The sequence below is a fragment of the Aquarana catesbeiana genome, linkage group LG01 (assembly GCF_042186555.1).
Source record: "Aquarana catesbeiana isolate 2022-GZ linkage group LG01, ASM4218655v1, whole genome shotgun sequence".
Classification (NCBI taxonomy): Eukaryota; Metazoa; Chordata; class Amphibia; order Anura; family Ranidae; genus Aquarana; species Aquarana catesbeiana.
Genome location: NC_133324.1, coordinates 444,561,885 through 444,589,702, shown reverse-complemented (window position 1 = coordinate 444,589,702; position 27,818 = coordinate 444,561,885). Strand labels below are relative to the sequence as shown.

The following is a 27,818-nucleotide window of genomic DNA, read 5'->3' as shown; positions in this document are numbered from 1 at the left end:
GTTGTCACTAAATGATATATTGTTCAAACATGGCATGGTTATATGTGAAATTACACCCCAAAATACATTCTGCTGCTTCTCCTGAGTACAGGGATACCACATGTGTGAGACTTTTTGGGAGCCTAGCCGTGTACAGGACCCCGAAAACCAATCACCGCCTTCAGGCTTTCTAAGGGACGTAATGGTGATTTCACTCCTCACTACCTATCACAGTTTCGGAGGCCATGAAATGCCCAGATAGTACAACCCCCCCCCCAAATGACCCCATTTTGGAAAGTAGACACCAAAGGGCTGTGATGATCTCTTCCTGGAATTTAAGGAAGGATCCAGTTCGTCCTGAAGCTTTGTATAGCACATAAGCATTCAGCAGAGCCAATTGGAATAAATATACAGACACTTTTGTACCAGCGTCTGGCCTAACGGGAAATTGGGTACGGCGCCAACAACTGGTTGTTGAGGTCCACCCCTCCCCATGTTAAGGTTGTATTTGTGGACACAGAGGGGTTCCTCCACAACACCAGTCACCGTAGGAATTTGGACAGTCGTATCTGCGTGAAGGGAGGACAGAACGAAAACATTCCGTGTATCCCTCCACTTCACTGCTAACAAATTATTACATTTCAAGCAGGCTCTCTACCCTGTCTAGTTCGGGATTCTACAAGCCGTTGGGGGAAGCCCCAGCAATTAGCTCACACGGTGCCACATGCGCTTATTCCACAATCAAAAAGTAGCACGCTTGTGTAATAATTGTCCACGTACAAGTGGTACCCCTTTCCAAATAAGGGTGACACCAAGTCCCACACAATCTTACCTATGTAGTCTGGGCAGTTCTCGGGCTCCACGTGACTATCTCTTCCCTTGTAAACCATAAAACTATATGTATAGCCTGTTGCCCTGTCACAGAGCTTATACATCTTGATCCCATATCTGGCACGCTTACTGGGAAGATACTGTTTGATAGACAAGCGGCCAGAAAACTTAATCGGGGATTCATCAACGCAGACAACTTGATCGGGAGTAAACAAGGCTGCAAACTGTTGGTTGAAGTGGTTTACGAGGGGCCGAATTTTGTGGAGCCGATCGTGTCCAGGGTCACCCCGAGGACAACAGAGTTCATTGTCATTGAAATACATGAACCGCAAGATCTGCTCATATCGTGTCCTGGTCAGCTGTACCCCGTGTTCTGTGCATGTCCATGCACTGTGTTTATGGCCTTTTGTCAGTTGCATTTTGTGAGTACCCACTTTTATATAAAAATTTCTTATTATTAAGTTATCTTTGGTAATGCACTAGGTGTGCGTGCCTTCCATTTCTGTTTTTCATGGAGGCAGAGAACAAGGGCATATGGTGAATTGGGTCAGTGGACCAATATGACCGCAACTCACTTTTTTTTAACTATGCCCATGAGGGAGGTATAAAGGAATAAGCCTAGGAAGGTCTAGTGAATGGGGGGGGAAGTACGGGTGCTGCAGAAGTGGTGGACTCCCAATTCGGATTGGCTAATGCAGCAGGAAGGGCAGAATGGGCTCGACGGGCTTGTATTTGTCTTCTTGGTGGCTGCGGGACTCTACTTGTGCTAGCCACCTCACCAGCTTGAACTGCACTTATGGTACTCGCCACGTCACCAAGTGTTACTTAAGTGCTGGATTTACGACCAGGGTGTACTAGGCCGCTGGTGCTTGCCAGTTCACCAGAAAGATGAGAGGCACCAGTACTGGCTCTCTGCTTCATACAAGAGCCCTGCGGTTCTTGCACCTCAACAACAGCAGAACAACAGGGTCGGGTGCGCCTGACCTAAGCAGGGACCACTACTCAGTCGTCAGAGCTATCTGTCAGGGTGCCGCTGCTGTCTACTGGTTCGTATTCTGAGCCTGAATCGGACAGATGGGTGACTTCCTCTTCACTCTCATCTGTCATGCTCAGAAACGTGTAGGCCTCTTCACTAGTGTACCTTTTGATTGGACATTTTGGCCTCTAAATGTACTGGTACACTAGTGCGACTCACTGGAAAAAAGAGCACCTGACTGTCAGTGACTGCTTCAAACTCTACCAAAAAAAGCATTTGCAGGGATCAGGCCTGACTCTGTGAATGCTGCAGTTATGTGTTTGGTGTTTTGTAAGTGACAGTGATCGATCGATACTGGTGGGCTGGGCTGGGTGGAGGGGCTAAACGCAGGTGCTGGCAGGTATCTGGGCTTATCCCGCTAACGCTGCGTTTTTGGGAACCCTAAACTATTGGGGATGCTATTATAGTTCTGATCAGATCAAAGATATCGATCTTTTCAGACACTATATATACTACTAAGGGAGGTGTATGGTGCGTGCGTGGGATTTTTAGCACTATAAAAAAACCAGCATCACCTGTGACACTAATACAGTGATCACTGGTGACGGGGTGATAAAGGGGTTAAACCTTTATTAGGGGGTTACCTATCTCGGGCTACTACTAAGTACCCTAACACTGCTTATTGTCACAAATGACACCAGTACAGCGATCAAAGAAAAATATGAACACTGCACTGGGTAACACTGACAGAGAGTAATGAGGTTAACTGGAGGGGGGATTCGGGGGGTGACAAGTGTGCCTATGTGTACTGTGTCAGTGTAATGTTGGTGCAACTTACTCCGAGATGTCTTCCCTCGTCCCTCTGGACTGAAAAGAGTTCCACGAGGGGAGATGACATCACTTACCCTGGCTGTGTTTACACTTACACAGGCAGAGGAAGGATTTCATTCTCCAGAACCGATCACCAGGTCCAGTCCAAAAATCCTGATCTTGTTCCTGATCAGGATGCTCTATTATGTGAATACTATAGAGACTAGTGAAATCATGGTCTTCTTCTGGTCCTTTCCGACACCTCCATATCTGATACCAAATGTAATCGACAGATGTCCAGTCAGAAAGGGTGGGAGGAAGCAGAGCAGAGATTAGTCAGAGCTGGCATAGTCCCTAAATGTAGATGATGTTTGCATAGCAGGAATTTATAATGGTTCTGGGTCAAATTAATGCAATTTGAAAATTTTGCTAATCGATGCTTTCTATTACACAGCTTGCAGATTGGACTCAGATCACAGAGGTGACCATGTACGTGAAGGATGTGCGTGCCAGCTTCCAGCTACATTCTGATTTCTTTAAAAAAGAGCTCTGTCTGTTATCTCTTCAAATCCTGTGTGCATGTGAGGTCAGTTTGAAGATCACAGGAGACTGCTCCACACTCATGCACATGCTAGAGCAAAACTTGGACCTGCTGAAAGATGTAAGTCAAGATCATTTTATGTAGTTTTGTTATCTGCCACTTGTAGACTTTTTTTAATTCAAGTGTGTGTTTTACCACTGCAGAGATTGCAATAGCGCCTTTTGGCTTACATACTATATTGTATCACATGTTGCCTTTGTTTTCTCTTCCAGAGTTTTCCAGTAGAGCAGACTTTAGTTGGGCTCAGTCTGCTTTTACTACAGGCTCCTACCAGTCAGCAAAGACAGATGATGAAACTAGGTACGATTTTTTTTTTTCTTTTTTTTTTTTTTTTTTTATTAAATCTCAAATCCAGTCAGACTTTTTTGTTTTTGAATATTTTAACAATGAGTTGAAGCCTCTGTCAGGTTTTTATTGTGTCCTCATTGGAAAGATTGCCCTCATTTCTTTCCCCTGTTACAGGAATCACCAGGTGACATAAACAGGTTAGGTCTAGATTAGCATTATCAGTAACCAGCCTTCTGGTTTATGTAACTTGATAAAAGTAATGTTCTTTAGCAAGAAACATACATTCCACATGAATAATTATGCTACCAAAATTAGTGTGTGCTGTAAATTGCCTTCAGCATTGTTCCTGTTTCTTCTTACTGGAGGCCGCCATTTTACTAAAGCCCAGAGGCCCTGAGCAGCAGTAAATATTTAGTCTTTCAGCAGATCGGCCTCTATAAATTTGGCACAGTGCCTAAAAATAGAGAGCAGCTGACCATGTGCAGAGCAGGGTGAGACAGTGTATTACTGGATTTTAAAGTGGATGTAAACCCACAAAAAAAACCCTGCAAGACAGATTTTGCATAGCATACTACTAGCTTATTATGAAATATTCACCTTTGATCGAAGCCCCCGCAGCGGTCCCAGTACACAGCTCCGGCCGGGGACATTACTTCCGGGGTTACTTCCAGGGATCGCGGGCTCCAGCACTGTGATTGGCCGGAGCCTCAATTACGTCACTCCTGTGCGTGCACGTGGGAGCCGCCATTAACGGCACACTAGCTGAAGCAAAGGCACAAACGTGCCATTGCTTCAGTGCGCATGTGCCGATGAAGTTGGCGCATTCTGATATGGGGGATATCTCCTAAACCGTGTAGGTGTGGGGGATATCCGGGGTAGCTACAGGTAAGCCTTATTATAGGCTTACCTGTAGTAAAAAGTGGATTGTAAGGGTTTACAACCACTTTTACACAGTATAGACACTTATTTTTTATGTTTTACATAGCTATACCTGCAAAAGGGGCCAGCATGAAGTGATCTAGCGGGACTTCATTTTCTGACTAAAGTTCCACTCAAGTTAAAGAAAAGTTTATGGCCGATCGTTCCTTCTCAAGATATTACAAACCCTTTGCGTCACTCCCTGTTACCTAATATATTGTGAAATGTATTGAGCATGTCCTGTGTCTCCTGTTAAGTTCTATACTGTTATTTAGTGTAGTGCATTGTGTGTAACAATTAGATATGTAATTTAGATATCTAATTTTAATTTTGTAGCTCACATTGTAAAGATACCAGCTGGAATCCGATGTGTACAGGCAGCAGCTTCTTTGTCCATTCTAACAGTGTTTTATGGAACTCAGACCAACTATCATTTGTGGACTGGTTAAAAATAAGAGGAGCAAAGAATACCTACACAACAGCAAAACGGATATTTGTAGCAACCAATAAGCTTGGCGTTTGTAAGGGTAATTGCTGTACAAACTCCATGCTTATTGATGTGTGCGTGTTAATTTTTGCATTCCACGTACTATATGGCAGATAATGTGTTATCATTTATTTCTTCATAGCTCTTAAAATTTTGGAAACACCAGCGGAAAACAAAATTGTACCCCTGGCCCAACTGTTAGTCATGCCAGTATTGCTGGTAGTTTCATCTTCAGGCTTGGCAGACTGCTTCAGCGTGAAGGATGGAGGATCTTCTTTACAGCAACTGGCCCTTACAATCTTGGAAAAAATACAAAATGTAGACCACAGGGAGATGGTAACAGAGAAACTGGTAATATATGTATATATATAATGTATACGTTCAGCTCTGAAATTATACTAAATTAACTGGTATACGCAGAATTGTTGGCATACAAATACACAAAATGTTGTAGGTACCACATGTATTCCACTGTTATTTGCCTATTTCTAGCTGCAAAAAGGTTTATACTTTCTGGTCACGTCACATCTCCAGGGCCAGTATATGACTAATACAGTCAAATATAACTTTTACAAATAAAGTTGTATGCTTTTGCAGATGGGTTAAATTAACCCCACATCAGGCTTCAGATTAACTGGATTTATCTCTTTTTGTTTACTTCTGTATTCCTTAGATTACTAACTGCTGTGTTTTTGTTTTTTATCCCATAAAGACACCAAGAAAAATCTCATATTGATAAGGGTGCCAAGAAAGTAATCTTCGGGGCTCACTACTTTCAGCTCTTAGTGCCGATGCTGGGCTTCTATTTAATAATAAGATAGATGCATCAGCATCTTTGGCACTGAGAGATGACAAAGTCCTTAGATTGTATTAAGCCAGTGCTTCTCAAAGAACAATTGGGACATCATACCCAGCCAGTGCATGACATAGTAGCTCAAAATCTTTTGCTTCCTTAACTTTGTGTATATGCTTTTTGTTTTCTTCTTTATAGTACCTTTCATATACAAATACCAGCAATAACACCAGCAATAACACTGTGCTTCAGAGGAAACTGGCACTTTGCCCAGTTATGGCAAATTGACAAATTATTTTAAGAGCACCCTCTACCCCCCAACTTAGATTGTGTTTTAAATATGTTTTTTCTTTTCATTCTAGGCTGTAGAGATGCTGTCTTTGCCTGTATCAAGTTGGCACTATACAATAACTGTTACTTTGACCATGTTAAAGAAATTTAAAGAAGATGGTAGTGCTTCCTTTGACTGGTTGTCCTCTTTGTCATCAATATTGCCATTCACTACATGTGTCCCTGCTCATATATCATTGCTGCTGGGATATCTTCTCATTCATGAGTCAGGACGCAGTCTGAGCAAAGCACTTAAAGTCACCAGTGATGTTGCCAAGGCTGACTCTTCTCAGGTAAAATAATCATACCTTAATTACTGTGATATATCATTGCTAAGGTTTGCAACTGAAACCATAAACCTCCTTAAAGTGGTTGTAAACCCTCCCTTATACCCAGTGAAGTGAATAGCCTCAGATGATACAACTCATCCCACATAAGTTTTACTTGCTTATCTGCAGTCTTCTCTTTTGTACACCCCTTCAAAAGTGCTGATTTTGGATAAAAATCCTTCTGCATTTTTCGGTATCACAGATGAGGGGGTGGAGAGCTGCAGTTAGAGATCTGAGACAATGTGTGAGAGCTGATTGTAGGAAAGGAACATAGCCCCTCCACACAGCAGAAGAACTGTGTTGTGAATAAATAAGCTGTGCTGAGATCTCCTCCTCGACACAAATTTTATCTCATTTGTAGGGAAAACTTATCAGAAGTGACACATGCTCATAACAGAGGAACTAAGCACCAGAGTAAAGGGACACTTAAAGCTTTGGAGAGAGACAAGTCAAAACTACAGATATATGCGATGTGTTCAGATTTCATGACTGAGGTTTACAACCACTTTAACCACTTCAATACCAGGCACTTAGACACCTTCCCGCCCAGGCCAATTTTCACCTTTCAGTGCTGTCACAATTTGAATGACAATTGCGCGGTCATGCTACACTGTACCCAAACAAATTTTTTATAATTTTGTTCCCACAAATAGAGCTTTCTTTTGGTGGTATTTGATCACCTCTGCGGTTTTTATTTTTTGCGCAACAAATAAAAAAAGACCGAAAATTTCGAAAAAAAACAAGTTTTTCTTTGTTTCTGTTAAAATTTTTTGTAAATAAGTACGCTTTCTCCTTCAATGATGGGCACTGATATGGCTGCACTGATGGGCACTGATACGGTGGCACCAATGAGGTTGCACTGATGAGGTGGCACTAACGGGCACTGATGATGGGCACTGATAGGCGGCACTGATGGGCACTGATAGGTGGCACTGATGGGCACTGATAGGTGGCACTGATATGCGGCACTGATGGGCACTCATAGGTGGCACCCATGGGCACTCATAGGCAGCACTGATGGGCACTCGTAGGTGGCATTGATTGGTACATATGGGTGGCACTGATGGGTACTTATGGGTGGCACTGATGTGTGGCACTGATGGGCACTGATAGGTGGGCACTGATGGGCACAGATGGGCACTGACAGTTGGCACCGATGGGCAATGACAGGTGGCACTGATAAAACATTGCTGGGCAGATCAGTGACATAATGGTGCCAATCAGTGCCCATTTGTGGGCACTGATTGGCACAGATTGGGCACATGTGGATGGCCATGGGGTACATACCTGGCCATCCACGTTGCCCCTTCCCTGGTGGTCCTAGTGGTATCCCTGGTGGTCCAGTGTGGTGATCTGAGGGGGGGCTGCACTGATAAACAATCAGCGCAGACCTCCCCTGCCAGGAGAGCCGCCGATCAGCTCTCCTCTACTCGCGTCTGTCAGACGCGAGTGAGGAAGAGCCGATCAACGGCTCTTCCCATTGACAGCGTGATCAGCCGTGATTGGACATGGCTGATCACGTGGTAAAGAGCCTCCGCCGGAGGCTGACACACCGCTCCACCGATCGCTGCAATGTGCACCCCCGGGGGCGCGCTGCGGCATGTTATCCTGCTGGACGTCATATGACACCCAGTCAGGATAACAGAACCACTTCCCGGACGTCAATCCGCTATAGGACAGGCGGGAATTGGTTAAGGTTTATGTCAAATCCAAAACCTTTTTTCTAGTTTTTCTTTTTTTTGCTATCTGGGGCTCCTTTAGAAAGCTTTACCAAGCTTCCTGTCGTGCTGACAATGGTTTCTGTAGGCACAGACAGAACTCCATATCTGTCAGGGTTTAGAGGTTTCTCCTACTCTGCTAATGAAAAGCATTTTATTTATGTCTTTATTGCATTTTACGAGACAAGAAGGGTTACCCTCACGTCCAGTCTGGAAAAATGTCAGCAGGAAAATAAGAAACGGTAAATATCTCTAAAAAAGCTCTGGGTAGCAGTAAAAATGTGACAGAGGTTCTACTCTTCCCTACTCTGTCTAAAGGAAAAAAGTTTTGGATGGACATGTACTTTTAATAATGGATCACATTTTTTGGTGATCGGCAAGAATTTAGCATGTATAGTTTCCACCATCGACTGTGTAGTATTTTGTATGTATTATTATGACATGATAGGAACCTCTTGCAATCCCTTATACTGTAGCACACTGACAGGGATAGCGGGGCAGGACAAGGAGCCAGTCAGGTGTGATGCATGCAAAGGTGCTGACAAAGAACATGCTGATAAGAGATGGGAGCAGAGTAAACAAATAATACCTAGTTTGGCTACTGCTGCCTTTTCACTGTCTGATCAGCAAGCTAGGGGTGGAGAGAGAACACCACTATACTCCTTCTACACTCTGTCTCTGTAACAGATAAAGTGGTGTTGTCCATCTAGCAGTTGTGTTGTTATGTAACACTAAGGAGTGGATGGACTACAATACAAATCCTTTGGCAGGTAAAACCCTTATATGTGTTTTATCTGTTTTATATACTGTAGTTATTTGCTTGGAAACACTTGTGTCTGTGTGCAGTGCTTCTTCCAATTTTCTGATAATAGTGATATTTATAGTACTTAGGATCACTACCTGGTCTTCCAAGATTTCCAGAATTCCTAAGACCTTACGGGTATTCCAAATTCTCAGGGCCTGCAGTTTTCACAGGATTCCTGCCAAGTCTTCCAAGACTTCCTGACTTCGCTGACCAGAAGGGAACTTAAGTACCTTAAGTTAAGTCTTTGAAGTGCTTAGTTTTATTGCCAGCTACCCTAGAACTAAAGCTCTATAATACTTGTCTGTCTGTTGCTGACCCATATTGAACTGACTACTTTCCTGCCTGCTACTGGCCTGGACCAGATTGCTCTCCTGCCTGCTATCTTCCTTGACCCGACTACTCCCTCACCTACCAAGACCTCTGCCTGACCTGATCACTCTCTTGTCTGCAGCCCTGTAAACAGTCTCCACACCATAGACTTCTCATTGCAGCCCCTCCCTTGGTGGGATGATCCTGAGGTCTGTGACCAGTCTGCTTAAAAAAAAAAAATAGTGACCACTAGGGGAAGACCAGTTGCTACTAAGACTTAGCACCTCAGGTAAGCCCCTGTCACCTGCTAGGGGGCACCATAACGTCAAAACTTATTCAGCTCCATCTTCTACCAGTCCTTTAGTTGTTTTTGCTCAACTTTGCCTGCTACACCCGAGCCCAAGGTGCCTTTTCTGGATCATGGACCATTGACCACAGCCAGTTAGGGTCTTTAAAAGTGCTTGTCCCCTCTACTTTTCCATACTACCCAATACCTTTGCTAATGGGTGCAGCAGATTGGACCCCTTCAGGGGAAACCTTAAAGTTGTATGTCCAGGTTTCCTGTCACTTTTACCACCTCAATACCGTTGAGGTTGTCCTCCGAGAACACGCCTCCCACTCTCCCCCTGGTGGATACAGCTGATCACAGATTAAGCTAAAAGGCCGATCACTGCGACCCTTTACCATGTGATCAGCTGTGTCCAATCACAGCTGATCTAATTTAAACAAAATTGCCGGTTATTGGCATTCCTTTTCTCACGTCCAGTCAGGGCACATTTACATTGATAATTAGGTCACTGATCATCAGTGCCCTGATGATCAGTGCAGCTTATCAGTGCCCATCGGTGCCCCTTCAAGCATCCGTTTCACCCCAGGCTCTCGGAACTGCTAAAAAAAGCCTCGCTAGACATGCTGAAGGAGCTTGCCCGACTTGCTACCCAAAATGGCCAATGCCCTGGGGACTGGAAGCAGGAATAAGGGGATATTTTCTTCCTGAAGGAAAGGTTGTCCACTTTTCTTCACCTGAGGCAACAATCACGTCAATGTCCTTGTTGCTTACAGACTTCCAGAACAGCCTAGACACCCAAAGAGTGGCTGCCTCATTGACAGGATAACGCCTCTCCTCACTGTGGTGCCCCTTGTTATTTCCTTCATTAATCATCATTAGGCAACGTCTTGTAAGGAAGACCTCATCACTTCCCAGCTTACCCTGGCCCCGTTGATTTTCCCCACTCATGTTACATTGACTTTGTCTCTGCAGGGTAAGTAAAAGACCACTAAAGGCGACCATGGATTCGAGTGCATTCACCTGGTTTCTGGATTAGTCTCTTGCCTATCAATTAGGCTTTCCGCTGCGTTTCAAGGCTGATGCACTACCCATCCAACTATATATACGCTATATTGATTATTTTTGGATAATGAGGACATTGTTTTTTTTGTCACTTTAAGTCTGGGCTCATTGCCCAAGAAACCCATTTCCCTCCTGACCATTGTCTTTCCTGCTCACCAAAGGTATTGTTGCTTTGACATCATACCATCACCCCACAACACCAGCATTAATTGATCTCCAGGGAGATGTTGCTTTCCTCTCAGACTACTGCTGACCATTTTTTGCTTGTCCAGTCCTGAAAGTCAATCCTGCATAAATGTAGAAAGGAAATAAAATATTCCCCTAACATCCTGTAACTTCCTTGATATCTTTGACAAAAGGAAAAGATACTCTCCCTCCACACCGCACATATGACTGTCAGATCGAGTGCCTTTCCAGGTGTGGTCATCCTGTTGGGCCAGATTTATCCACTATTTGATCCCAAACTAGCTAATCTTTATGGAGAAAATTGGGGAAAACTTGAAAAAGGAGTTTAGCTGGCCATCCACCTTCCTGGCAGGGGCGAGTATCTTCTTTCTTGAGAAGTATCATGCCCTGCGATCCATGCATCAACTATTGAGCTCCTCCCAATGTTGCCATCAAGAACTGCTACCCGCTCATACTTGTCTCTCAACTATTCCAAAACCTTTGCTCTGACCAGATCTTCATGAAGTTGTACCTACGTGGGGCTTTTTACTGATAAGAGTCTGAAAGGGAAGCAAGTGGAAAACATTATTCCATACATGCCCCTAGGGCTTTGTAATGCCCAGCCACTTTCCAACATTTTGTCAACCTCTTATGAGATTTATGATCATGTACTTGGACAACATTTTAATCTTCCCCTCCTCCCCAAAAGGAGCACTAGAACCAAATAGGAGAGGCGTCTCCATACTCAACGGCTGTGCACCAACTCACAAAAGTGTGAGTTTGAAAAAACAGTCGTCAAGACAGTTTCTAGAGCTAATTGTCTCCCCATGAGTATCACCGTAGGCCCTAAAAAAGTCTTGGCAGTCCTGCCTCCATCAATAAAAACGGGATCCAACACTTTCTGGCGTTTGTAAACATCTACAGCCATTTCATTTGGAACTTCTTTGTTGCTCCTCCATCCCAGCTTACTAGCTCACATACCTCATTTTCTTGGGCATCATAAGCCTAGTCCACTTTCAATACATTGAAGATGTTGTTCACTTCTGCACCCATCTTGAAGCACCTGAAATCTGCCTTACCTTTTTATCCTAGAAATTAACACATCAGAAACCACAATAGGAGCTATACTGTCAATGTTCTGACCCTAAGGCCCTCTTGTGCCATGTTGCCTTCTTTTTACTCAGAAGATGAGTCTGCCATAGAGGAATTATGACATCAGTGACAGGTAATGGCTGGCCTTTAAAGTGGCCTTGGAGGAGAAGCGCTATCTACTGCAAGGGACAGTCTGTCCCACCCCTATCCTAACTGACCACAAGAACCTGGAGTATTTGAGTCCTGCTAAGTGCCTCATGCCATGCCAGGCTCAATAGGCTCTATTCTTCAAATTCGACTTCCACTTGACCTTTCCGCCCGTGTCTAAAAACAGAAGGTCCTGCCCTCAAGTCGGGAGATCTAGTGTTGCTTTCCACTACCAAGCAAAGGCTACATTGCCCCTCTAGGGAGCAAGGTCCTAAATTCATGGGGCCATTTGCATTCAATAAGTCCTCAATCCCATAGCGGTCAAAATCACAAATCAGTTGATCTGTCAGGATACCTTTCCTGGCCGATTTGTTCATCTGCCTCCTCTAGTTCTTGTGGATGGCACTGAAGATTTTGATGTTAAAGCATTTGTTAATTCCAGACGAGTTGCTGGATATTTTTAGTATCTAATTTAATGGGAGGGGTTTGGCACTGAAGAAAATTCTTGGGAGCCAGAAAGCCATGTCCATGCATCTAGGCTAAAGCCTAGTGCACACGATGAGAATATCGGATGAATGATTGTCCTTTTTTTTTTTTTTCTTTTTTTTTTAATGCTAATCTCCATATCGAAAATTAATAGGTTGCTAAGTGAAAATTCTCGCACAACAGAATTTAAATTCGGGAGTGATGTAATGTGTTGTAGTGTATTTGTATTATATTTTCGGATGATAACTGAAAATTGTACGATCTGATATCATACAAGAACTTTTTTTGTGTTTGTCCCTTTGGAAAATTTTGGACAACAGCTGTGTACGAACAATCAGATTACGTATGATTGCTTCGAAAGCAGTAATTTTTGTACTATATTCTGATTGTGTGTATGGGGCTTAAGCAGAGCTTTTTATCATGCACCTCCTAAGAAAAAACAGGCCCTGAGGGCATACAGTGACTGCTCATGGTGGAACTGTGGGGGGAGAGGGGGGTCAGCAATCTTACAGTACTCACAGAAGCCCAGACGGGTCTTCCAGGATTTCAGGGATCCCTTAGGCATTCAGTACTCACAGGATCCCTGTCGAGTCTTCCTGAATTTTCAGAATTAAACCTCCAGGGCTTCTACAAGTTCCTTAAATAGTGCTGGGTGTGTCCTTTGACCAAAAGGGTATTTTAAGCACCAACTTTTGAAGTGGCTGTCACTTTATGTTATCACCAGCTACCTAAAAGCTAAAGAGTTGTAATACCTGCCAGATTGACCTGACTACTCTTGCTTTCCGCCTGCCAGAGACCCCTGCCTAGACTTCTGTTCTGACTGCTCTCACCCTAGTGTCTTGTGAACAGTCTCTGCACTGTAGGCTTCCTGTTCCAGCCTCCCTTTGGTGGGGTGGAACAGGAAGGAGGGCGTGACCGGGTTCCCGCTCACAACCAATGACCACTAGCTTCTCCAGCCCATTATCACTTGCAATGTGCTCTGGTTAGGACCAACTGTGCCTTGGAGCCTGCACAACCTGCCAGCGGGCACTGTAACAAGGTAGAGCAAAACTGAGCAAAAAGGTGTCCTTAGTAGATCTGCACACGATAGGACCTGGTGCTAAGCACCATTGTCAGAAAGTGGGAAGTAGCACTGCATACAGATGCATGGAAAGTGTGTTTATAATTAATGTTGATATTTGGCTGCTTGAACACGCAGTACTTATTGAAGGTGTTCTTATATATGTGTATTTGCATAAATTGCTGGATGTACAGTACTGTGCAAAAGTCCTTGGCAGGTGTGAAAAAATACTGTAAATTAAGAATGCTTTTAGAAATAGAAGTATCAATAGTTTATTTCTTAATCGTACATCACGGGACACAGAGCCATAGTAATTACTATGTTGGTTATAGGCCACCTTCAGGTGATGGACACTGGCACACCCTAAGACAGGAAGATCACTCCCTATATAACCCCTCCCACTACTGAGAGTACCTCAGTTTTTTCGCCAGTGTCTTATGTGTTGGTCATGAGTAAAGATGTGCTGTGCTGAGCTCCACTGGAGCAATCCTTGCTGGGGTTAGTTATGTAGCCGGATCCATTCAAAGTGTCTTTTTAGGCCGAATTGAATGGTACCTGGGCCTCGTGGCGGAAGAAACAAGGTTTAGCACGTAACGCTTCTATTTTTTTAGAGAGCTAGACCCTGGGATCCAGTGCTTTTGATTTTTTCAGCCATAAGTTTTTTTCTAGCGGGGTGCTATTACGGGTCTAGGAGTGGGATCCCTCGATTAACAGGTTTTTTAAACTGAGCCCACCGTGAGAGGTGAAGATTGGGTCTGTTGGTTTTACCACAGAATTCCCTGCGGCCGGAAAGGTAAGTGGAGACTTCTAAAGAATTTTAAAGTTTCTTATGAATTGTCTCCTTTAAAAAGTAAATGTTGTCATGCCTAAAAGTCACCACTGGGGGCTGTATAGAGCACGTACCTTGTCATGCTTTCTCAGATCATGCTGTGTCAGTAGACACTGAGAGACCTTATCTCCGGCTAGCAGTCACAGGACTCCAGTAAGATGTTGGGGGGGGATTTTTCTCTAAAAAAAACACCCCCCCACCTGGACAAAAGCTCTCCCCCTCTTCTGAGTAGAGGGAGAAGCTGAACGATCGGCGGATGCCGCTCCGTTCTCCACCACTCCTGTACGGTGGTTTGCCACTGCCCTCTTCCTCGCTGCCCTCCCCCCACACACACAACGATCCCGTCGGATCGGAGGCCCACGCTCGCGCGGGTAAACACTCTTTTTTGAAAAGAAGAGGGCACGGGGTGAACACGGAGTGGGCGTGGTTTAGCGCGGCATTGGCTTGCAGCAACGTCCAGCGTGGGGGTATTTTTAAAAGGCTCCATTTTTTTGCTGACTGCAGCTGTTGGAGAGACACAAAAGCTAAAAAGAGGCATGTAAGTGGTGACACAGGTATTCCTTTGGCACATTTACTAAAAGCATCAGGATGAGCGTTAAATAGCAGCTGCAGTTGCTGGACTATTTGCTCAAGCAGTGGATGCGATTTCTTCTGGTAGTCCTCTGCATTTGTGCATCGGGCTATGATCAGAAGGGGGGGGTAGAAACACCCCAAAAAAGGGCTCAAAAGGGACTCCTTCAAGCTCTAAACACTCTACATTGGCATTTTCACCTGAGAGTTCTGGGATGGCCGGTCAGAGTAAAGCCCCATACACACTATCAGATTTTCTGCAGGTTTTTGTCTTCAGATTTACCAAAACCATGTAGTGCAAGGGCCTGCCTGATTGCATACAAATTGAAACTCTTAAGGTTTGACCTCATATTCTATGGTTTTGGTAAATCTGAAGACAAAAACCTGCAGAAAATCTGATATTGTGTATGGGGCTTTAGCGTTCAGGGCTATCAAACATTGCAATTGTTTTCAACACTGCAGCCCCTGTCTATTTTACCGGATAGGGTTTTCCTCAAGCCATGATGGGATTGGCTAGCAGCTTTAATCGCATCCCAGAATGGGATAAAATGCGATTTCCCTCAGGGGACCATGAGAAGTCTGATGACTTCTCTTCTGAGGGGTCAAATGCGGGGAGATCAGCTTCACAATCCGAAAGATTGATGGTGCAATTCTTACTGAATTTGTCCACTCCACATTTTTTGCTACTCTTCATTGAGTCGGTTGATATGCCCACTTGCTTGTTTGGGTTCACTAAAGCCTCCTCAAGCTGCACATGCCTTTCCTGTCCATTCATTGCTGGAAAGGCTTATATATTCTGAGTGGGATCACCCAGATAAATATTTTCTCCCTCCTATAAAGTTTTAACACTCTTTCCTATGGATGAAAAATTCACTAAGAAGTGGGGAGATGCCAGCAATTGTCGCTGCTATATACTCTGTGAATGAAAGTTTGACCTGTCCGATAGACAATGCTCAAATGCTTCGGGATCCAACAGATAAAAAGTTGGAAATTCCTCTGAAAAAAAAAAATCACTTTTTATCTGATGTCTCAACCTGTGCTAGCAGCAATTGGTGTATGTCAGTCATTGAGAGACCAGTCTGAACAGGTGCTCAAGGTTATTCCTGACCAGCAGGCCCAGGATTTAGCCGAGTTACCAGCGGCATTATGTTTGGCAATAGATGCCATTATAGATTCTAGTCTTCAAGCCTCGTGCCTTACGCTTGGCTGGTGCATAGGCACAGAATCTTATGGTTGAAAAGTTGGTCAGCTGAAGCGTCATGCAAAGCTCCTGGCTAGTTTTCCTTTTCACAGTGAACGGCTGTTTAGGAATGATTGGATAAATACATCCAAAAAAGTTTTTGGCGGAAAAAGTATCCTTTTGCTAATTTGAAAGAGGAGTAAACATATTTCATTTAAACAAGCTCGTTCTCCAGTGCCAGGAGCATCTGCTTCCAGGCAGTCACGACGGCCTCCGCCTTCAAGTTCAAGAAGGAAACTGAAGCCTTCTTATGAGGGGGCACCCCCGCTCGCTCAAGTGGGGGGGGAGTCTTCCACAGTTCTCAAGGGTCTGGCAGGAAGAGTGTTGGAGCCTGTGGCAACATTACCCTGAAAGCGTCTGATCTCAGAGGCTAAGCAGGGTAGGGCCTGGCCAGTACCTGGATGGGAGACCGTCTAGGAATGCCAGGTGCGGTGGGCTGCAGATGGGTGACTTCCTCAATAACTTGAGGGTACAAACTCGAGTTCCGAAAGTCCCCATCTCCTCGTTTTCTCAGACTCCAGAGGAAAAGAAGTCTCTTTCAAGCATTGGACCATCTGTTGTCTCAAAAGACTGATCTTAGTGGTTCCCATGCAAGAGTATGGATTGGGGTTTTATTTAAACCTTTTCACGGTACCAAAACCAAATGAGTATGTCAGACCCATTCTAGATCTCAAAGATCAAAGGTTCTCAAAGGTTTCTGAATATCCGTTCTTTCCGCATGGAGTCAATCTGATCAGTAGTCTCTGTCCTACAAGGTGGAGAACTTCTGGCATCAATAGTCATCAGGGATGCATACCTTCATGTACCTATATTTCCCACTCACCAGAAATATCTATGTTTCGAAGTAGAAAATCTTCTTTTTCAGTTTGTAGCTCTGCCTTTCGGTCTAGCTACTGCACCTCGAGTATTTACAAAGGTCTGGCCCCTCCTATAGCTGGAGTAAGGCCCCAAGGTATAATGATTATAGCTTACCTAGACGATCTGCTATTGATAGACCAGTCAGTAGCCCGCTTAGACCAAAGTATGATCTACAGTCAACTACCTGGAATAGCAAGGTCGGATTCTCAACCTAGAGTAATCCTCCTTAAAAAACTTTCAAGGGGATTGGAATACTTGGGTCTGATCATTAATATAGCCCAGAAAAAGGTTTTCTTGCCCCAGGCAAAGATCAGTGCCATAAAGTAACTGATTCAGATGGTCAAAGCAAAGAAGTATCCTTCTATTCCACTTTGCATGAGGTTGTTGGGAAAGATGGTGGCTTCATTTGAGGCCGTTCCTTATGCTCAGTCTCATTTGAGGCTGCTGCAAAACAGTATTTTGTCAGCTTGGAACAAGTAAGTCCAAGCTCTAGATTTCCCAATGTGTCTGTCTCCAGGGTGCACTAGAGCCTCAGTTGATTGTTGATAACCAAGAATCTGCAGAAGGGAAAATCTTTCCTACCAGCTACTTGGAAGATGGTAACAGCAGGTGCCAGCCTTTTGAGTTGGGGAACAGTCCGGGAAGAAGCGACTGTCCAAAGGAAATAGTCCAGATCAAAAATTACCTTGCTCATCAACACTCTAGAGATCCGGGCAGCGCACTTGGCCCTGAGGGCCTGGATGTTCAGGTTACTGAATTGTCCTGATCCAATCCGACAGTACCACAGCAGTGGCCTATATCAATCACCAAGGGGGCACGACAAGTTGTGCGGCCTAGAGAGTGGTGAATTATATCTTAACTTGGGCAGAAAACAGTGTACTTTGCCTTTCGGCAGTTTTCATTCCGGAAATAGAAAATTGGCAGGCGGACTACTTGAGTCGCCAGTAGTTGTTCCCGGGAGAATGTTCCCTTCAACCCAATATCTTCCTGGCAATATGCCGAAGATGGGGGATCCCAGACGTAGATCTATTTGCGTCCAGATTCAACAAGAAAATCGACAACTTTGTGTCAAGAACAAGGGATCCACTAGCATGCGGAACAGATGCCTTGGTGTTCCCATGGAATCAGTTCTCACTGATTTATGCATTTCCTCCTATTCTGCTGCTTCCACGACTGCTTTGCAGGATCAAGCAGGAAGGGAGATCAGTGATTTTTGTGGGCCAGAAGATCTTGGTATGCAGAGATCATAAGGATTATGGTAGGGGACCTATGGACCCTACCACCACGTCCAGACCTTCTCTCGCATGGTCCGGTATTCCATCCTACCTTACAAACGCTAAATTTAACGGTTTGGCTATTGAGACCCATATTCTGAAGAAGCGTGGGCTGTCAGGTTCAGTGGTATCTACCTTGATTAATGCAAGGAAGCTGGCCTCCAGAATCATATATTATAGAGGAAGGCATATGTCTCCTGGTGTGAATCCAGGGATTGCCACCCCAGGAAGTATGTTATAGGTAGAATCCTTGAGTTTCTGTAGATGGAGTTAGAAATGAAGCTGGCCTTGCGTACTATCAAAGGCCAGATTTCGGCTTTATCGGTATTATTTCAACAACCACTTGCTTCGCATTCTTTGGTTCGTAGCTTATTCAGGGGGTAACGCAGCTTAATCCCCCAGTTAAGTCACCCCTGAAACCTTGGGACTTGGAAGGAAACTAATTTTCTGGTAGCCATAACTTCTGCAAGAAGGGTATCGGAGTTGGTTGCTCTTTCTTGTAAAGAGCAATATTTGATTATTTACAAGGATAAGGTAGTATTGCGCCCTCATCCTAACTTTCTACCGAAGGTAGTGTCTAGTTTTTAATCCGAACTAGGATATTGTTCTACCTTCATTTTTTCCAGAACCTGTTCTACGGAAGGAAAATTACTACATTCTCTTGATGTGGTGAGAGCACTCAAGGTCTACTTGAAGGCGACTGCTCAGATTAAAAAAACAAATGGTTTGTTGTGTTGCCTGAAGGTCCTAGAAGTGGACAGGCAGCATCGAAATCTACTATTTCTAAATGGATTCAGCAAGTAACTGTTCAGTCTTATGGTTTAAAGAGGAGGATTCCACCCTCTCAAATCAAAAGCGCACTGTTAGTGCTTTGTGGGAGTGCATCACCAAGCTTCCATGGTCTTCAGTCCATACATTTAGAAGATTTTATCAGGTGAATGTGAAAAGGCATGAGGATATTGCCTTTGGGTGTAGTGTGCTGCAGGCAGCAGTATAACTCCTCTCGTCTCATGTTGCCCTAATTCTAATTCTGTTGTGTGTCTCCCTCCCCTCAGTTAGCATTGCTCCGGGACATCCCACATAGTAATTACTATGGCTTTGTGTCCCGTGATGTACGATTAAGAAAATAGGATTTTTATAACAGCTTACCTGTAAAGTTCTTTTCTTTGAAATACATCACGGGACACAGAGGTCCCTCCCCTCTTTCTGGTATACACGTGTATTGCTTTGCTACAAAAACTGAGGTACTCCCAGTAGTGGGAGGGGTTATAAAGGGAGTGAACTTCCTGTCTTAGGGTGTGCAAATGTCCATCACTTGAAGGTGGCCTATAACCCACATAGTAATTACTATGGCTCTGTGTCCCGTGATGTACTTCAAAGTAAAAGATTTTACAGGTAAGCTGTCAATTAACAAAATGGAAAGTAAATGAATGGAAGAAATATCCAAATCAAATCAAGATTTGGTGTGACCATTCTTTGCCTTCAAAACGACATCAATTCTTCTAGGTACACTTGCACACAATTTTTGAAAGTACCCTGCAGTTAGGTTGTTCCAAACACCTTAGAGAACTAACCACAGATCTTTTGTGGATGTAGGCTGCCTCAAATTCTTCTGGCTCTTCATGTTATCCCAGACAGACTCGATGATCTGGGCTCTGTGGGAGCCAAACCATTACTTCCAGGATTCCTTATTCGTAACACTGATATTTTGACTCAGTTCGGAGCACCTGCTGCCATTTCTTTCTCGAACATCACGGGACATAGAGCCTCAGTAATTACTGATGGGTTATATAGGTATCACTGGTGATTGGACACTGGCACACCCTATCAGGAAGTTCAACCCCCTATATAATCCCTCCCCCTTGCAGGGATACCTCAGTTTTTACGCCAGTGTCTTAGGTGATGGACGTGTAAAGATGTCCTGTGCTGAGCTCCAAAGGGAATATCCTAAGATCCTATACTGGGGCAAGCCAGGCGAACCGGATCCATTCAAAGTGTCTTTTCATGGCCGAATTGAATGGTACCCGGGCCTCGTGTCCGAAGAAACAAGGTTTTACCCGTAATGGTTCTCTTTTTAGAGAGCTGGACCCCGCAGATCAGAAAATGGCTTTAAACTTCCTAATTTCTGGCGAGGTGCTTTACGGTCCCAGAACTGTTGGATCCCCCTATTCATAGGGGGCCCCAGTCTCTGACGGTTTTTTCAAACGGAGCCCACCGTGAGAGGTGAAGATTGGGTCTGTGTAAACAGCACCCTGCAGCTGGATAAGGTAAGAGGAGATTCCACAGAATTTTTGAGTTCTAGTGGCTTTTCTCCTTTAAGGTAAATGCATGCTATGCCTATTGTGACCACCGGGGGCTGCCAAGAGCACAAACCTGCACATGCTGACTGTCTGTCTCAGTGTTTTTTCATCACTGTTTATGTCCCAGCACCTCAAGCCGGCTGCAAGGTAAGATGGAAGGGGGGATTTCTCATGTTTGAATGTTCCCCCCAGGCTAGAGAGGGGCCACAGGGGTCTAGAAAGTGGTTATACCACCCGGGCTCTGCAGCCTAATGGCCACCATCTCTGAAGATAGCCGTTCAGGCAGATCTTGTTACCAGCCTCCCCCCCCCCCATCCCCAGCCTTTCTCCAGAAGCATGACAGGAGAGTTGGCCAGCGCGGGAAGCGCTCGTTTTTTTTCAAAACTCGGGGGGGGGGCGGTAGAGGAGGGGGCGGGACGTCAGCACAGGTGCTTAGACTCCCACTCAGGCCAGCTGCAGGCTATTAAAGGCACTCTGTACAGGTGCACACAGCCTTCTGAGAGACACAGAGCTGACGGTCGCATGTAAGGTGGGACACAAGCATTCTCCTAGGCAGCATTTACTGAAGTAACACCAGACTGAGCATTGGGTAGCAAGGCTTTTAGCCAGACTACATCACTCAGCGGGCAGTGTTCATTTGTATGCCTCACACCTTGTTGCTTTGCACTATGGGTAGAAGAGGTTCAAGCACCCCAGGAACCAGAGACACTAGGGGATCTCGTTCAGGTTCTGAGGGCCCCCTGTCGGCAGCATCCTCCCCCCCCTAAAGATGGGCCAGGGACGGCTAGCCAGGGAGAGCCATCGGGGTCAGGGGCTACACCTGCTTCTGGCACTTCAGCCCCTGTATATATTACACAAGAGGTTTTTTCCTCAACCATTAATGGTCTAGAGGAAATATTAATGGCCGTGATTACGTCTTCACTCAGTGGAAGAAAACGCACTAGGCTTTCCTCTGTTCCCCAAGACCCTCAGACAGAGGAGCTCTGGGATAAAGGAGATGAATCCCTTTCAGAGGATCAGGATGGGACGGATGATTCCTCTTCGGAGGAATCAGGTGGAGAGGGACTCTCTGCGACTTCCCAAGAGGAGAAAGTCTTAGTACAGATCCTTACTGGATTGGTCCGCTCCACATTTAAGTTGCCCATACCTGAAACTGCTAAAGAATCGTCGTCTGCTTTGGGGTCACGGAAACCTTTCCAAGCAGCACATGCTTTTCCTGTTCATACTTTACTTGAAAAGCTCATTTATTCTGAGTGGGATCACCCAGACAAACGTTTTTTTCCGCCGAGAAAGTTTTCAACACTTTATCCGATGAAAGAAAAGTTTATTAAAATGTGGGGAATACCGGCTATTGATGCCGCCATTTCCTCCGTAAATAATAGCCTGACTTGTCCTGTAGACAATGCTCAGATGCTCAGGGATCCTGTAGATAAAAGGATGGAATCCCTATTGAAGGATGTTTTCTCCTTAGCAGGATCAGTGGCCCAACCTGCAGTAGCAGCGATTGGAGTCTGTCAATACTTAAGAGACCATGTTAAGCAGGTCATCAAAGTATTACCTGAACAGCAGGCCCAGGGGTTTGCTAACCTTCCAGGGGCCTTATGCTTTGTGGTTGACGCCATTAGAGATTCTATCCTGCAAACCTCCCGTCTTTCACTGGGGTTTTGTGCATATACGTAGAATCCTATGGTTGAAAAATTGGTCAGCCGAAGCACCATGTAAGAAGCTACTGGCTGGGTTTCCATTTCGTGGTGCAAGGTTGTTTGGAGAGGACTTGGATAACTATATCAAGAGAATCTCTTGTGGGAAAAGCACTCTCTTACCTGTCAAGAAGAAGAGTAAGCGTCCCTCTTTCAAACGGACTCTTTCCCCAGCGCCGGGGGCTTCAGCCTCCAGGCAGTCTCGACGGCCGTCTCCATCGGGGTCCAGAGACAAGAGTCAACCCCAGGGACAAAAGAAGTCCTGGGGAAAGAAGCCTACTAGGCAAAACACTAAGACCTCTGCATGAGGGGGCGCCCCCGCTCACTCGAGTGGGGGGAAGACTGCGACAGTTCTCAGAGCTCTGGCAGGAGGACTTCCAGGACAGATGGGTAATCTCCACGGTAACCTTAGGGTACAAGCTGGAGTTTCAGGAATTCCCCTCTCCTCGGTTCCTCAGATCAAGTGTTCCCAGAGACCCAGAGAAAAAGCAGTCGCTCCTTTCTAGCGTTAGAGCGACTTTTGTCGCAGGAGGTCATTATGATAGTTCCCGCAAAGGACCAGGGATTGGGCTTCTATTCCAACCTTTTTATGGTCCAAAAGCCAAATGGGGATGTCAGGCCCATTCTGGACTTAAGGGATCTGAACCGATTCCTAAGGATTCAATCCTTCCGCATGGAATCAATTCGAACAGTAGTTCCCACCCTGCAGGGAGGAGAATTTCTGGCATCAATAGACATCAGAGATGCATATCTGCATGTGCCCATTTTTCCTGCTCATCAGAAGTTTCTGCGCTTCGAGGTAGGAGGGCGCCATTTCCAGTTTGTGGCTCTGCCTTTCGGGATAGCCACTGCACCTCCAGTGTTCACAAAGATCTTGGCTCCTCCTTTGGCCAGATTAAGGGCTCAGGGTATAGCTGTCATAGCATACCTAGACGACCTGCTCTTGATAGACCGGTCGGTAGCCTCTTTGAATGGAAACTTGAGGACCACAGTCAGGTATCTAGAACACCTGGGTTGGATCCTCAACTTAGAAAAGTCTTTCCTAAAACCAGTAAGAAGACTGGAGTATTTAGGTCTGATTATAGATACAGGCCAGGAGAAAATATTTCTACCCCAGGCAAAGATCACTGCTTTGAGAGAGCTGATTCTGACAGTAAGGACCAAGAAGGGTCCCTCAGTCCGCCTTTGTATGAGGCTACTAGGGAAGATGGTGTCTTCATTCGAAGCAGTTCCCTATGCTCAGTTTCACTCAAGAATGCTGCAACACAGTATTCTGTCGACCTGGAACAGGAAAGTTCAGGCATTAGACTTTCCGATGCACCTGTCGCATGCGGTGCGTCAGAGCCTCAATTGGTGGCTCATACCCGAAAACCTGCAGAAGGGGAAATCCTTTCTACCGGTTACCTGGACGGTGGTAACAACAGATGCCAGTCTGTCAGGTTGGGGAGCAGTTCTGGAACAGGCTGCGGTCCAAGGGGTATGGTCCAAGACAGAGAGGACCTTACCCATCAACATTCTGGAGATCCGGGCGATACATCTAGCTCTAAAGGCCTGGACTATCAGGCTACAGGGTTGTCCGGTCAGGATCCAGTCCGACAATGCCACAGCAGTGGCTTATGTCAATCATCAGGGAGGCACCCGGAGCCGAGCTGCTCAAAAAGAGGTGAACCAGATCTTAGTCTGGGCAGAGATGCATGTGCCATGCATATCGGCAGTTTTCATCCCGGGAATAGAGAATTGGCAGGCGGACTATCTAAGTCGCCAGCAGTTACTTCCAGGGGAATGGTCTCTGCATCCCGACGTCTTTTGGGCCATATGCCAAAGATGGGGGGTTCCAGATGTAGATCTCTTTGCATCCCGATTCAACAAAAAGACAGATTTGTGGCAAGGACAAAAGATCCTCTTGCATGCGGGACGGATGCGTTGGTGATTCCATGGCATCGGTTCTCACTGATTTACGCATTCCCGCCTATTCTGCTACTACCACGACTCCTTCGCAGGATCAGGCAGGAAAGGAAGTCGGTACTTCTGGTGGCCCCCGCTTGGCCCAGAAGGACTTGGTATGCAGAAATAGTAAGGATGACAGTAGGTTCCCCGTGGACACTACCGGTACGCCCAGACCTGTTATCTCAAGGTCCAGTGTTCCATCCTGCCTTACAAACGCTAAATTTGATGGTTTGGCTATTGAGACCCACGTTCTGAAGAGTCGTGGGCTGTCGGGTCCTGTCATATCTACCTTGATTAATGCAAGGAAGCCAGCTTCCAGGATGATTTATCATAGAGTCTGGAAAGCTTATATAACCTGCTGTGAATCCAGAGGTTTGGCATCCCAGGAAATATGTCATAGGTAGAATTCTTGATTTTCTACAATTAGGATTAGAGATGAAGCTGGCCTTGAGTACCATCAAGGGCCAGGTCTCTGCTTTATCAGTATTATTTCAGCGGCCACTTGCTTCGAATTCTTTGGTCCGAAACTTTATGCAGGGGGTGATGCGTCTTAATCCTCCGGTTAAAGCGCCCCTAAACCCCTGGGACTTGAACTTGGTCCTGGCTGTGTTACAGAATATGTGACAAATGAGAAAACTCAAATCTATACGCCCCTCTCGAGTTTTCACCACTGCGCTCAAATGCCAGGCAAAGGGGTGCTAACCCCCTACAGAAGAAAACGTCCTAATGAAATTACTATAAAGCTGCCACTTTAAAAGTAAAATAAACTGTACAAACCTTTCTATTGTTTCCAAGAGGCCCTAAGCTTTTTTGGTCCTTGTGAATCAATAAAAGTGGCGCTAAATGACAGTATCTATACTGTCTAGTATAAACTAAAGTGATCTAGTGCTGTAGCAAAGAATGTATATAAATAAATCATGAGTAAAAAACAATCATACAAAATCTCATCGGTGTACAAAAAATCGTGACAATCTCCATAAAAGTGTACCATACACACAGCAATTTATATTGCAAAATGATATTAAACGTGAGATATAGGTAATTTAGTCCATAAAGATTCCACAGACAGGACACCGTGAAGGAAATGTGCAGTATCTGGAAACAGTCCACCAATTCACTCAGTGTTGGTGATTCCTCTCCCCTTAAATTCAACACTCACCAGCTCAATATGCCTCACACTCTCGTGTTTTGGCAATAAGGCATAGGTATATAGTTGGTCAATTGAAGGTAAAAGGATCCAGATTCTTTATTTATCCAAGTGTCACCTCAATTCATAAAAAGAACTCAAAATAGTGTGATACCGTAAAACATATAAAATGTATTCAACTTTAAAACTTCAATCATTACACTCACAAGAAAAACTCTTGATTCAAGCCAAACTGACACTGCAAATCAAATCCAAATCAAACTCAATCCTCCTCTGTGAAACGCCCAGCACCACTGTGGAAATGAGGGTCACGGCGGACCTCAAGAAGCAGCGTTGGATAAGTTCTCACCCCTCTTCGCTTTAAGGATTGACCTACAGGGATTTTACCCATGTAGGAAGTGTGTGTGTTGCAGAACTGTGCGGGTCTCCAATAGGGGGATGACAGCTGTCACTAGCACAGACCAGAAAATCTTTGAGATTAAGGAATATATCTCGTGCAATTCTTCACACGTCGTCTACCTTTTATGGTGCCCGTGTGGGTTACTGTATGTTGGACGGACGAAACGACTACTCCGAGTCCGAATATCTGAGCATCTCACGAACATCAAAAATGGCTATAAATACCACAGTGTATCTTTACACTTCAGAGAGAAACATCACCAAGACCCCTCCCTAGCACAATTTTGTGGATTAGATTGTGTATATCCAGCTTGGAGAGGGTCTAATAGGGTTAGGGACCTCTCACAAAGAGAGACCCTATGGATATTTCGTCTGAAGAGCCTTGCCCCTAGGGGCCTTAATATTGAGGTAGACTTGAACTGCTTCATTAGTGATGTTTGAACAATATACCCAAGGGAACTTTTCTACACATTTCTCTATATATTCCTCTATAGATTTCACTGCACATGATGATTGTCTAGATACACAGTTTTTTTCAGGATTTTTTACATAAGCTTTGCCCGAAATATCGGCTAATGGATACTTTAGTGCTTATATGTTTGAGGCACATTGCACAATTATTAGAGTTCACACTGATTGGGCTCACTAGTAAATTTAGGGGGTTAAACTTGCCACAGGGGGTGGTAATTGTGTGGTTTAATTTAATTGAATTTATTTTTGAAACATTAAGGAGACACTTTTCACTTTTACCACTAGAGGGCTTCGTTGCTGGTCAACAGCATGATGGCTCTTTAGTGGTTTATAACGATTCACTAATTGTTTATATTTTCTATCCACCATAGACAATATATAATATAGATTTAAGTAAGGAGTTATGATTATACTCATTTGAGGTTTCACTATTAGTCAGGGGTAATGAGGGGTATGTTTAGGGAAATGTCCCGATCTACAGACATGATCGGTTAGTGTATGGGTTGCATGGTCTGACCATATGTGACAAACTGTTAGGGTGAGTCCATTATGTAACACCTCTAGGTAAATGATTTTACACACTATATGGGGAATGTTCTAAAAATAGGACGTTTGTACATTGTCAACTAGGACTCCATGAATGAGGTTTAACATTCAAAGTTTTTTTCCTCTGGTTTGCAACTTCTGATTTTCTGTAATTCGATCTATGCAATATATTGGATTATATTTGCTTCGGCACTCTTGAGACATTTTGTAGTTAATTTGTTCTCTGGTGTATGTGATCGGCCCAGCATCGCTGCTTTTGGGGGCCGCGGGGACATCTGGGAACGTGAATACTGATTTGCATGCTATTACGTCGAAAGACGTGATGAGTATAAGGGTAGGAGGTGCCGTGCCGTACAGCCAATCCCATGAGGAAGTCTGATATGACGAAACATGTCGGGGCGTGGCTGTACGGCACCTATCAGTAACAGTTAGTGACGGACGGGACGTGGTTTTGGATCTCCGTGCACCGGCGGGAGCCTTCAAACGCAATAGAGGAGCTGCCTCCTGGGCTTGGATGTCAGTAGGTGATCCACATCAGCAGAGTGTCAGCGAAGAGGGGTGAGAACTTATCCAACGCTGCTTCTTGAGGTCCGCCGTGACCCTCATTTCCACAGTGGTGCTGGGCGTTTCACAGAGGAGGATTGAGTTTGATTTGGATTTGATTTGCAGTGTCAGTTTGGCTTGAATCAAGAGTTTTTCTTGTGAGTGTAATGATTGAAGTTTTAAAGTTGAATAAATTTTATATGTTTTACGGTATCACACTATTTTGAGTTCTTTTTATGAATTGAGGTGACACTTGGATAAATAAAGAATCTGGATCCTTTTACCTTCAATTGACCAACTATATACCTATTCCTTATTGCCAAAACACGAGAGTGTGAGGCATATTGAGCTGGTGAGTGTTGAATTTAAGGGGAGAGGAATCACCAACACTGAGTGAATTGGTGGACTGTTTCCAGATACTGCACATTTCCTTCACGGTGTCCTGTCTGTGGAATCTTTATGGACTAAATTACCTATATCTCACGTTTAATATCATTTTGCAATATAAATTGCTGTGTG

At 44.7% G+C, this 27,818-nt stretch overlaps 1 protein-coding gene across 2 annotated transcripts in view; it reads left to right on the top strand.

Annotated features, from left to right (window-relative positions):
- FOCAD (focadhesin) overlaps positions 1-27,818 on the top strand; it is a 278,787-nt gene that overhangs the window by 101,125 nt on the left and 149,844 nt on the right. For both annotated transcript variants that reach the window (XM_073636312.1, XM_073636321.1), the window contains 4 exons: positions 3,051-3,257; positions 3,410-3,497; positions 5,033-5,241; positions 6,046-6,306. In XM_073636312.1, the coding sequence (XP_073492413.1) occupies positions 3,051-3,257; positions 3,410-3,497; positions 5,033-5,241; positions 6,046-6,306 (765 nt within the window). The remainder of the gene's footprint in view (positions 1-3,050; positions 3,258-3,409; positions 3,498-5,032; positions 5,242-6,045; positions 6,307-27,818) is intronic.